The sequence below is a fragment of the Oncorhynchus masou genome, chromosome 6 (assembly GCF_036934945.1).
Source record: "Oncorhynchus masou masou isolate Uvic2021 chromosome 6, UVic_Omas_1.1, whole genome shotgun sequence".
In the NCBI taxonomy this organism is placed as follows: domain Eukaryota; kingdom Metazoa; phylum Chordata; class Actinopteri; order Salmoniformes; family Salmonidae; genus Oncorhynchus; species Oncorhynchus masou.
The window spans coordinates 24,196,903-24,210,232 of record NC_088217.1 but is presented as its reverse complement, the minus strand read 5'-3'; the positions used below and the strand labels follow the sequence as shown (position 1 = coordinate 24,210,232).

At 42.8% G+C, this 13,330-nt stretch overlaps 1 protein-coding gene across 1 annotated transcript in view; it reads left to right on the top strand.

Moving 5' to 3' along the window:
- The window catches only part of LOC135541706 (receptor-type tyrosine-protein phosphatase gamma-like), a 257,842-nt gene that overhangs the window by 27,010 nt on the left and 217,502 nt on the right, over positions 1-13,330 (top strand). The window contains exon 2 of the mRNA XM_064968018.1: positions 9,168-9,278. Within this exon, the coding sequence (XP_064824090.1) occupies positions 9,168-9,278 (111 nt within the window). The remainder of the gene's footprint in view (positions 1-9,167; positions 9,279-13,330) is intronic.

Below are 13,330 nucleotides of genomic sequence, written 5' to 3'. Positions count from 1 at the left end.
CAACTTTTGACTGGAACTTATATATATATTTTAAATCGTATAACTTGTACTTGTGAATAGCCTGTACTTGTGAATAACTTGTACACGCTCGCTCACGCAATGCAGCCGGTCTGGTTAGTGTGTGAGACGTCTTCAAAACGTTCATAACAATGACGACTGAGTGATGGAGGTACAACCTAGATGCTGTTTCAGGTGTGTAAAGATGTATAGCAGTAGCATGCTCTACCATCCTTTCCCAGGCCTATAAACCGAAGCCCTATGTGTGTCAGGTTGTGTTGAGGTAGGTGTATTACGGTTCAGGGTCTATGAGTGCTCTAACCAGGCTTCCCCAGGCCTAAGCCCTGAGCCCTTTGTTGTTGTCTGCTCTGCTCTATGGCTTCAGCTGGCTGCTTTAATCCTGGGGCCACAGGGGACTCCCTCCTGGGTGAGGAGGGAGTTTAAACTGTTGACATGGTGCTGTCTCTCCTCAGCTCTGATCTAAGAAGACTGACTGACTGACTGGGAGGAACCCTACTTTTCTGCCTGTTGCCTTCAGGTAGCTACGCTGTTGCTGCTTGGCCGGTGTGCCATCCTCCCACACAGACAAACCCTCGCTCTCTTTCTCTACCTTTATATCTGCTACTCTCTCTCTCTCTCTCTCTCTCTCTCTCTCTCTCTCTCTCTCTCTCTCTCTCTCTCTCTCTCTCTCTCTCTCTCTCTCAATTAAATTAAAAGGGCTTTATTGGCATTGGAAACAAATGTTAACATTGCCAAAGCAAGTGAAATAGTAAATAAACAAAAGTAGAATAAACAATAACAAATTAGATGTAAACATTACATTCACAAAAGTTCCAAAGGAATAGAGACATTTCAACTGTCATGTTATGGCTATATACAGTGTTGCCACAATGTGCAAGTAGTGAAAATACAAAAGGGCAAATAAATAAACATAAATATGGGTTGTATTTACAATGTGCTCTGTTCTTCACTGGTTGCCCTTTTCCTGTGGCAACAGGTCACAAATATTAATGCTGTGCTGGACACTGTGGTATTTCACACAATAGATATGGGAGTTTATCAAAATGGATTTGTTTTTCCGAATTTTTTGTGGATCTGTGTAATCTGAGGGAAATATGTGTCTGTAATATGGTCATACATTGGGCAGGAGGTTAGGAAGTGCAGCTCAGTTTCCACCTCATTTTGTGGGCAGTGTGCACATAGCCTGTCTTCTCTTGAGAGCCATGTCTGCCTACGGCGGCCTCTCTCAATAGCGAGGCTATGCGCTCTCTCTGTCTCACTCTGTGTCTCTGTCTCACTCTACCCTTCTATCTCTGTCCCCCTCTTTCTATCTCTATTCATCTTGCCACACTATCAATTTAGATATAAGCTGCTGGCTCTTTCACCTCCCATCATCACATACAGGAGATATGTTTCAATATGTTTCAATAGAAGCCATTTTCTGACACCTGTCAGTATTTCTGAACATCAAAGAAAAGTCTGGATCACTGACATCTGTCTGTCTTACATCTCAAAAGCCAAAATTACTACATGCATACCAAGTGCTTTGTATCCCTCATATGCTCATTGATGCTAACAAAACATGAGTCATTAATTGTCTTATTCATATAGCATCAATGACTTCCTCCCAGATCAGCGTTGTGGTGCTGAAGAGATAGTGTTACCTTTTTGATCATTACAGCACAGTGCACCACCTGAAGCCAGAGAGAAGAGTTTTAATGAATCCCCCTTCTAATGATGCAACTATCAGTAAGAACTGTGCTGGGCAGAGGTGTGTGTGTGTGTGTGTGTGTGTGTGTGTGTGTGTGTGTGTGTGTGTGTGTGTGTGTGTGTGTGTGTGTGTGTGTGTGTGTGTGTGTGTGTGTGTGTGTGTGTGTGTGTGAACCAAGCTAAAGCTATGAGTCACTCTCAAGAGGGGGCTGTAGAATAATAAAGGAATCCCCCTCTGACTCCTAAGGCTAAAGTTACAATCCTCCCCCTACTCCCCAATGACACAATACTAGAGAGGAGTGGGTGTTCTCAATCAATAGGCATGGCTACACTTCCACAGCCCTATCCTGGGTGCATACACTTCCATTTGTAGGAGGGGTGGTGGGTGGTATATTATAGTTCTAAATGTTCTTGGCAGAAGGAAATGTTTACCAAGTTGCAGCAGGCATCTAAGATGTTTGGGTCTCTGAGTGCGTGTTGGCCTAAAAGATGATCTTTGGTATCTGGTAATTGGGCTGAGGTGGGCGAGAGAGGAGCTACTGAGAACAGAGCATTAAAGGTTGCAGGGTAGGATGAGTGTATTTGATGACTGAGTCAATGTAAGATGGAGGCTTTCTAATATTGCTTACCTATACCACTAATGTAGTGTTGCGCTCAGCTGAAGGAGAGAGAAGTCCGAGACCTTTGTAAAGTGCAGACACACACACACCCAGGGTAGGCTCTCAGAGAACATTGAAAATCTTTACTGTATCTATGTGGCTAGTCTTTCAAACGCAGGGATGGACAGCTCCTTGTCTCCTCTCTCTCAGTGGATAACCTGGTTCTATGAGGTACATGGTGAGAGCATACCACCCCCGCACGTGCAAGTTCATAGCCTACGCCAGAGCCCAGTATCTCTGTTACTGGTGCACTCTAGGAGATGTGTTGGGCAACAGTGTCTCTCCTTCCCCCTCCTGCAGACAGCAGCTAACATACAGTACCTGATCAAAAGTTTGTGGGCACCTGCTCATTGAACATCTCATTTCAAAAAATGTGGTCCCACCTTTGCTGCTGTAACAGCCTCCACTCTTCCACTAGATGTTGGAACATTGCTGCTCTAACAGGGCAGACATTTGACAAATTGACTTGTTGGAAAGTTGACATCCTGTGACGGTGCCACATTGAAAGTCCCTGAGCTCTTCATTAAGGCCATTCTACAGCCAATGTTTGTCTATGGAGATTGCATGGCTTTGTGCTTGATTTTATACACCTGTCAGTAATGGGTCTTGCTGAAATGGCTGAATCCACTAATTTGAAGGTGTCCACATACTTTTTATATATTGTGTAGCTTCTCAGCCTGTAACTGGGCGTCATGAATGGGCAGTAATCTGAAACCACCTAAACAACCTTATCAGAAAGACAAATCATGGGCTCGATTTTTCCATTTGGTTATTTCCAAATTGCAGTTTATATTTCTGTGCACAGTACAGCCTCCTCATCAATTTCAAGAATACAGTTTGTTCAGGAAATCCGGGCACTGTCTGAATGCCGTTGATGGATGGTGAGTGTGTGTGAGAGCAGCCTCGAGTATCAAAGGGCTCTGAGGGTTTTCAGATAAACTATTATTGTTGTTGTTCCACCTCCCTCTTGGATCAACCCTGATGGTGGTGATCATTACTTCTGATTAAAGTCCACACAGCGGGAAGACAGACACATACTGTAGGTTACATGATCCACACAGAGGGAAGACAGACATATACTGTAGGTTACATGATCCACACAGAGGGAAGACAGACACTGTAGGTTACATGATCCACACAGAGGGAAGACAGACACATTATAATGATCCACACAGAGGGAAGACAGACACATACATGATAGGTTAGGTTACATGATCCACACAGAGGGAAGACAGACACATACTATAGGTTCCACACAGAGGGAAGACAGACACATACTATAGGTTAAATGATCCACACAGAGGGAAGACAGACACATACTTAGGTTACATGATCCACACAGAGGGAAGACAGATCCACACAGAGGGAAGACAGACACATACTGTAGGTTACATGATCCACACAGAGGGAAGACAGACACATACTATAGGTTAAATGATCCACACAGAGGGAAGACAGACACATACTGTAGGTTACATGATCCACACAGAGGGAAGACAGACACATACTATAGGTTAAATGATCCACACAGAGGGAAGACAGACACATACTGTAGGTTACATGATCCACACAGAGGGAAGACAGACACATACTATAGGTTAAATGATCCACACAGAGGGAAGACAGACACATACTATAGGTTAAATGATCCACACAGAGGGAAGACAGACACATACTATAGGTTAAATGATCCACACAGAGGGAAGACAGAGGGTTAAATGATCCACACAGAGGGAAGACAGACACATACTATAGGTTAAATGATCCACACAGAGGGAAGACAGACACATACTGTAGGTTACATGATTCACACAGGAGGCAATGAGGAATAAAAAGCATTACGTTGTGTGTAGCAATGATGACACCTGGGCTGTGGTTACTGTGTGGGCTGGTCTCGTGGGGGCAGGCAGTCTTCTCCTGCTTTTGCTGGTAAGGCCTGTGGGCCAATCAAACTATCATCTGTTTCTCCAGGTCTCTGGCTGTTTAACCCCCACAGGATGTTCTGTTCTGCCCTGATTGAACTCTCTCTCCATCACTACAAAATGGATGGCAAAGTAGGGTTATTTTATGAAAGGGTTACAAAGGAAGTACAGAGGAAGTGAAGAGTGTACATTGTTTGGTTCACCTTTGTGTCTGTGCATGATATACAATAAGTACAGTATCCTATCCGTGTTCTGTTGCACCACAAACTCCCTAAAAACCTTTGACCTCTCAGGAGTTATCCCACCCACACCCGTCTACAGCTCCAGTCTTCATAGTTTTGGTGGTGTTATAAAGGCTCACAGAATGGTTCCTTTCTTTCTTTGCTCTCTTCATCATTTTGGATGATTGCCCAGATTGTTCTGGCTCCTACTCAGCAGTTTGGCTTAATTGACCTGCCTGAGGCTGAGATGGCAACATCTATCCCATTCCCTAGAGTTTAACATACAAAGACCAGGAATACTTTTTTTGTATTTTAGAACTTTGTATTGCAGTTAGAATTATACCTTTGTAATTTTTTTATATACTGTCGATCCCAAAACATATTTACTTCAATGTAAATACAGAAAATATTAAACAATAGGGTAAGTGTACCAAAAGCCCACCAAAATCTAAATATAGAAATGTTTTTAATTTATTATTTGTAAAAAAAAAAAAAAAAAAAAGAAAGTATTTTGCTCCCTTTTTCTCCCCAATCGTTCTGTATCATCGCTGCATCTCCTCAACGGACTCGGGAGAGGTGAAAGTGGAGCCAAGTGTCCTCTGAAACATAACCCGACTAACCGCGCTACTTAACCTGGGAGCTAATCGCACCAATGTTTTGGAGGAAACACTGTTCACCTGGCGACCGGGGTCAGCCCGCAGGCCCCCCACAAGGAGTTGCTAGAGATGAGCCAAATAAAGCCCCACCGGCCAAACCCTCCCTTAACCTCGATGACGCTGGGCCAATTGTGCATCGTCCTATGGGACCCCCGGCCACTGCCAGTTGTGGCACAGCTCAGGAATGAACCTGGGTCTGTAGTAACACCTCTAGCACTCCTTGTGGGGGGCCTCTAGCACCATGCAGTGCCGTAGACTGCTGCGCCACTCGGGAGGCACAAGTTTAGACATTTCTAACATACACTGACTATACAAAACATTAACCCCCTAAGGTCGATGTCCACGCCCCTTCAGAAATCTAATTAGCATAACAAAAAAAATCCCCATAAAAATCTGTCAGTTTAACTTCTTGAAACTCCCCATCCCGGATCCTGGTTTGTGACTAAAGCCTCAGGCTCATTAGCATAACGCAACGTTAACGATTTCTGAAAATCGCAAATAAAATGAAAATAATGCGTCTGCTCTCAAGCTTAGCCTTTTCTTAACAACACTGTCATCTCAGATTTTCAAAATATGCTTTTGAACCATAGAAATTGACTAATTTGTGTAAGAGTATGCAAAGCTAGCATAGCATTTTGAGTAGCATTTAGCACGCAACATTTTCACAAAAACCAGATAAAACCAAATAAATAAAATCATTTACCTTTGAAGAGCTTCTGATGTTTTCAATGAGGAGACTCTCAGTTACATACCAAATGCGCAGTTTTTCCTGAAAGCGTCTGTGTGTAGGAGAAATCGTTCCGTTTTCTACATTGCGTCTGGCTACCGAAACGAACCGAAAATTCAGTCACCTACAACGTAAAACTTTTTCCGGATTAACTACATAATATCGACCGAAACATGGCAAACGTTGTTTGGAATCAATCCTCAAGGTGTTTTTTCACATATCTCTTCATTGATATGCAGTTCGTGGAAGCTTGCTTTCCTCTCTGTATCCCATGGAAAAATACTGGCAGGTGACTTTTGCGCACCAATTTCGGCGCAGGACACCGGGCGGACACCTGGTAAATGTGGTCTCTTATGGTCAATCTTCCAATGATCTGCCTACAAATACGTCATAATGCTGCAGACACCTTGGGGAAACGACAGAAAGGGCAGGCACATTCCTCTCGCATTCACAGCCATATAAGGAGACAATGGAAAACAGAGCCTCAAAAATCCTGCTCATTTCCTGGATGCCGTCTCACCTTGGTTTTGCCTGAAGCTCACGTTCTAGGGCACGCACAGAGAATATCTTGGTAGTTCTGGACACGTCAGAGTGTTTTCTTTCGAATGCTATCAATTATATGCATAGTCGAGCATCTTTTTGTGACAAAATATCTTGTTTAAAACGGGAACGTTTTTCATCCAAAAATGAAATAGCGCCCCCAGAGCATCAACAGGTTATGCTAGAGATATCAGTATGTAACACTTCTGCATTTGTAGTGAAAGGTGACAGAGTTAGAGCAGTGTTTTTCAGACCATGAGACATCGCTCTTCTCACATTATCATCTGTAGTGTCCAAACTATTATGATGCCCCTATGGAAAGATGAGACTCCCACGAACATGATGGTGTTCTCCGTTTTGCTCTACGACCCCCAGAAGCGTCTTGGTACTCGTCTGAAGTCGGTACAGCCGATCTGCCAACTTGTGTCTGTAGCGTCTGAACAGTTTGGGCTACACAATAATATTACCCCTCTGTTTAAATGCAAGACACCCGCAGGCCTCTGAAGGTCCCCCGTTACCAGTTGAAAAAATTAATGGAAGTATACAGTATATGGAGACTGTTTAGTGACAAATAAGGGGTTCAAAACATGTAAAAAAACAACAACAAATGTTTCCTGATCTATCTTATGTCTCGTAGAAATACAGTAGGACAGACTCTTCAGAATAAACATCGTTGTTCCATATAGTGAATATTTTATTCAGTGTATTATTCCGTTTTTCCTGATCTTTCTTGTACACTACATGGCCAACAGTATCTGTACACCCTTTCAAATTTGTGGGTTCGGCTATTTCAGCCACACCCGACAGGTCTATAAAATCGAGTACACAACCATGCAATCCCAATAGACAAACGTTGTTAGTAGAATGGAACGTACTGAAGAGCTCAGTGACTTTCAACATGGCACGTCACAGGATGCTACCTTTCCACCAAGTCAGTTCGACAGATTTCTGCCCTGCTAGAGCTGCTCCGGTCAACTGTACGTGTTGTTATTGTGGAAACATAAGTGGAAACTGTTATTGTGGAAATAGAAGTGGAAACATCTAGAAGCAACGACGGCTACCCCGCGAAGTGGTGGGCCACACAAGCTCACAGAACGGGACCGCTGAAGCACATGGCGCGTAAAAATCGTCTGTCCTTGGTTGCAACACTCACCACCCAGTTCCAAACTGCCTCTGGAAGCAACATCAGCTTGTCGGAAGCTTAATGAAATGGGTTTCCTTGGCCGATCAGCTGCACACAAGCCTAAGATCACCATGCGCAATGTCAAGTGTTGGCTGGAGTGGTGTAAAGCTCGCCGCCATTGGACTCTGGAGAAGTGGAAGTGCGTTCTATGGAGTGACGGATCACACTTCACCACCTGGCAGTCTGACAGACGAGTCTGTGTTTGGCGGATGCCATGAGAACGCTACCTGCTCGAATGCATCGTGCCATTTCCAACTGTAAAGTTTGTTGATGGAGAAATAATGATCTGGGATCGTTTTTTTATGGTTCGGGATAGGCCAGTGAAGGGAAATCTTAACGCTACAGCATACAATGACATTCTAGATGATTCTGTGCTTCCAACTTTGTGGCAACAGTTTTGGGATGGCCCTTTCCTGTTTCAGCATGACAATGCCTCCGTGCACAAAGCGAGGTCCGTACAGAAATAGTTTGTCGAGATCGCTGTGTAAGAACCTGACTGACCCGCAAAAGCCCTGACCTCAACCCCATCGAACACCTTTCGGATGAATTGGAACGCCGACTGAGAGCCAGGCCGAATCGCCCAATATCAGTGCCTGACTTTACTAATGCTCTTGTGGCAGAATGGAAGCAAGTCTCGCAGCAATGTTCCAAAATCTAGTGGAAAGCCTTCTATAAATAGTGGAGGCTGTTATAGCAGCAAAGGGGGGACTCCTTATTAATGCCCATATTTTTGGAATGCCATGTTTGACAAGCAGGTGTCAGCATGGACTGTATCTCTCAGATAGAGGAAAGACACTTCAAAACAAACTTCCTTCCATTTTTCATCAAATAATTGTTTCAGATTTTTTTGGATACTTAAAAAAAAAATCTTAAAATTCTAAATCAAATAGTAAAATGATCTTTGGTACAACCTTCTTAGAACAATTCCGTATAGTTTAGTAGTACACCCCCAGCTTAAACAGGGCTTAGACTTTTAAGAACACCTGCTCTTTCTATGACAGACTGACCAGGTGAATCCAGGTGAAAGCTATGATCCCTTATTGATGTCACTTGTTAAATCCACTTCGATCAGTGAAGGAAAGGGGAAGAGAGGAGACCGGGGGAGGTTAAAGAATATCTTTTAAGCCTTGAGGCAATTGAGACATGGATTGTGTATGTGTGCCATTCAGTGGGTGAATGGGCAAGACAAAAGATTTAAGTGCCTTTGAACAGGGTATAGTAGTAGTAGTAGTATAGTAGTAGTGTAGTAGTAGTATAGTAGTAGTGTGTCAAGAACTGCAATACTGCTGGGTTTTTCTCACAACAGTTTCCCGTGTGTATCAAGAATGGTCAACCACCCAAAGGATATCAAGCCTACTTTACACAACTGTGGGAAGCATTGGAGTCAACATGGGGCATGGGGCACATCCCTGTGGAACGTTTTTGACACCTTGTAGGGTCCATGCCCCAACAAATTGAAGCTGTTCTGAGGGAAAAAGTGGTGCAACTCAATATTATGTTTTTCTTATATATTCTTTCTGACCTCTAACCTCTGTCTCTCTATTTCCCTCAGCTCTACAGGGTGGCCAGTTGGGGCCAGTAGAAAAAGAGCAACATGGGAGCATGGGGGGCAGGGTGAGGGAGAGGAGGGCGGCAGGAGGAGACTCCTACTGGGCTTATTCAGGTGAGTAATTTTACCCTCCATAGTGGTACAGCTATGTCCCCAGGCAAGATGGATTCACTTTTTTGCCACAGGTTCTAGCCCTAATTCCTCTCTAGGATTCTGTCTCTTGCTCTTCTCTGATCAATTTAGGAGATGGGTCAAACCTAATTGGACTGTGGCTGTAGAGACATATTACCTTACTGTAACTCTGTAATCTTCCTCTTTTGTCTTTTATTGATTTTCAACCTTTCTCCGTCCCAACTTTTCTCCCTTCTTTCCAAATCCTTCCCAGTATCCTCTACACTCCTACTTTGTTTTTGTTGCTCATAATTCAACTCTTCTTTCCCTCTCTCCCTTTCCCTCTTTACCTCTCTCCCCCGAATGGTAGCGACAGGGAGTAGTTGTTGATGTGTGTTATGGATTCTGTGCTGGAGTAGGAACTAGTGTGGTCCTTGTGAGCACCATTCAGCCATACATGTGTTTCTTAAATGTACGTTTTTAACCTGAGCACTGCTGGGCTTGGGGGAAAGGCTGGCGCTCTATTGCTGCAGCTGCAGAGGGGACGGTGTGTGTGAGTTGGGAGCGAGTCTTACAGTCATTGGAGGGAGCAGATGGATGGAGAAAGAGAGACGCCAAGGAAACTCGGCTACAGCCAAGACTAGCTAACTTGTAGTAGCCACAATGTTATTTATCATCCCATGTAGCAGTGCTTGTCTTGACTGGAGTAGCCTAGAGAGGCTAGTTAGGCTAAACGAGGCCATATGCTGTGCTTTCCCCCCAACCCCTTTCAGTTAACACAACAGCCTACCTGTTGGTTGCCCGTTGTAGCCTACTTCTCCTCCTTTTGCTAACTTTTAATTCCATCGTGCATTAGTGAACTCTCACTCTGCTTGCTACACATTGAGCCGCTTCGATTGGCCAACATAAACAACAAGCTCCACACATGATTGGTACTGGTCTTCTTATGGGGAGCATGGTACACGTCATAAAAACTCAATTGAAAGGTTTGTTTTATTTAATTAATACTTTCAAATGTCTTGGTATATCTTTCTATGTAACAATGTCACATGAGTATTTTAGTTAGTTTAGAAAAAGCCTTTTCAGTGTTAAAAGAGGCCTACATATATTATTTCTGTCAGAAATAAATACTCAGGCAAGTATTTGAAGACTAACGTACATTCGGATATTCATATAAACGTGCACATCCCTAGCTAGAGCTAAATTAACATATTTTAAAGTACAGTTGTGTCCAGAAAAACTTTCACAAGGTCTGATGATGAGGTATATGTTGCAGGGCAGCCTTCAATAAGGTTTCAGATCTAATAGATGATTCATCATGCATACATTTACTTTGTGCCTTTGGTTATTCATGACATGCTGTGGGTGGGTGTATGTACTGTATGTCTGTGGGTGTGTATGCTCAAGCAGTGTTTGTGTGTAGGCCTATATGTGATTAATTCACTGAATGTGCTTTTTTACAACCATTGTGCTGCTAGCCAGCTACCTCACTGTGATCCTCAAACGCAGCGGCTTGAATTTTAATCGAAAAGCTAGAAGTAGTATCCCTGGTCCTATTCATATTCACTAACTGCGCAAATTTACCATTAGATGAGAACATGAACAAAGTGCTCTCGGCCATCTGAGTAGGACAAGGCTGAAGTGAGATGGAAACTAATGATATTCTGCCTCTTTGGATTGTATATTATGCTTGAAAAGTCATTCTCACTACCTCCCTCCTGCTTATTTTAGCACCGCCTGCAGTCCTATAAAAATCAGTCCTATTTAAAAATATTTAAAAAGGAAAAGATCACTAAAAAACCTTTTCAAACCTCTTTCTAATTCAACTTTGCCTTTGTGGAAAGAGCTATACGAATGAACTGATTTAACGGTTATATTCCCAGTGATGTTTCCTTTGGAGCACGAAGTAGGATGATTTATTATTTTTAGTACACTTCTTCTCCTCCTTAATCATCGGTTAATCATCGGTTAATCCAGAACTAAAGTGTTGTGTAATTGGTCAGCTGCTCAATTAAGCTCTGGGTCCATTTTAACTCCATACACTCGTGGGAATTTGCTGTATTGATAGGGCTAAATTGAAATGTTTCTTACAGAAGAAATATGGAAATGCATAACCACGGTAGAAATCAAAGGGAACAGTTTGAATATGGGAAAATTATTAGACTAAAGGTGAGAACAAAACACTTAGTCTGACTCAAGACTGAATCCAAACATTATACTGTCAATTTAATGTGCATTTTACTTTTTACTGTACTTTTTGCCACATTTGTTGATAACAAAATCTAAAAATACTCTGGATACATTCAGTGACAGGATAAGAATATTCATGGAACATTTGGGGTAGGTGCAACAAATAAAAATGACATGGGTTTCAGTGAGAGGACTAACTGTTGTCTCGAAGTGGCCACACACCTCTCCGAAGTGTGCACAGTTCCTATGTATTTCCAATGCACTTTTATGACTCAAAGAAGAGACTTCAACCATAAGGTGCTATTTTGAGCTCTCCTAGCTGTGCTGTTGAGGAACTAGAGCAAGCAAACTTGTATTTGTTTTCTTTGGAACACAGCCCTGCATCCCCGCCATCACAAAATGACTGTTGTTGTTTACGCATTCTAAAAACAATCTTACAGTGTTAGGTTTTCATAAGGCAATTCAGAGAAGCAGATCAGAATGTTGGTGCACACAGAGTAGAGACACAAGTAGGGCTGGGTGATATGGCCTAAAAATATTCTCTCTAAATAAGCTTTGTTCCACAATTAAAGATCAATACACTGCATTTCAAACAGTCAGTAATAATCTAATGAATTCAGGACTTATACTAAATATAAGCCTTTAACCATAAGACGGGTGGTAATAATTGTATTTTATTAAAGAAAATGTGTTGCAAAAATCAATGATTTGGCTTTCAAGTCGATGAAAATGCCAATTTTGTTACAAATGTAACCAGATCCATGCACATCCACAAATGTTTTATTTATTTAAGATTTATTTAACTAGGCTCGTCAGTTACGAACAAATTCTTATTTACAATGATGGCCTACCACGGCCAAACCCTCCCCTAACCCGTACGACGCTAGGCCAATTGTGCGCCGCCCTATGAGGTTCCCGATCACGGCCAGTTGTGGTACAGCCCTGGATCTAATCTGTAGTCTGTTGTGACGCCACTAGCACTGCGATGCAGTGCCTTAGACTGCTCTGCTATTCAGTCCAACTTCTGGTAGCAGACGTTATAGAAAATGAAATCAGCTCTCATAAACAATCTTGCAAGCACAAGCCCACTGCTAGAGAGTATCCAGCTAATCAGTATATTTAAAGTCTAGCCAACTTGGATCTATTTGCTTGCTTGTAAGGTAGAGCAGTTGAACAGGTTATGAATAGACCCTCCTGTCCATCTCCAACTGTTTGAACAACAGCCTGTTCACTTTGTTTACACGTTGAAATCAAGTAGCCTACCTGGATAAGAATATGAGAACGAGTTGCCGATTCCTTGTACAAATGCATATTTTTACGGTCACTGCACATTTATTAACACAGACTACACAGCTAGCACATAACATTCAGTGCTAAAATGTTGGTAGCAGTACCAGAATGGCAGAGTTGCAAAGAAAAAGCAACATCTCAAACTGGCCAATAAAAAGAAAATATTAAGATGCGCAAAAGAACACAGACACAGAACAGAGGAACTCTGCCTAGAAGGCCTGCATCCCGGAGTCGCCTCTTCACTGTTGAGACTGGACAGAGGAACTCTGCCTAGAAGGCCTGCATCCCGGAGTCGCCTCTTCATGTTTGAGACTGGTGTTTTGTGGGTACTATTTAATGAAGCTGCCCGTTTAGAACTTGTGAGACGTCCGTTTCTCAAACTAGACACACTAATGTACTTGTCCTCTTGCTCAGTTGTGCACTGGGGCCTCCCACGCCTCTTTCTATTCTGGTTCGAGCCAGTTGGCGCTGTTCTGTGAAGGGAACAGTACACAGCGATGTACAAGATCTTCAGTTTCTTGGCAGTTTCTCACATGGAATAGCCTTCATTTCTCAGAACAAGAATAGACTGATGA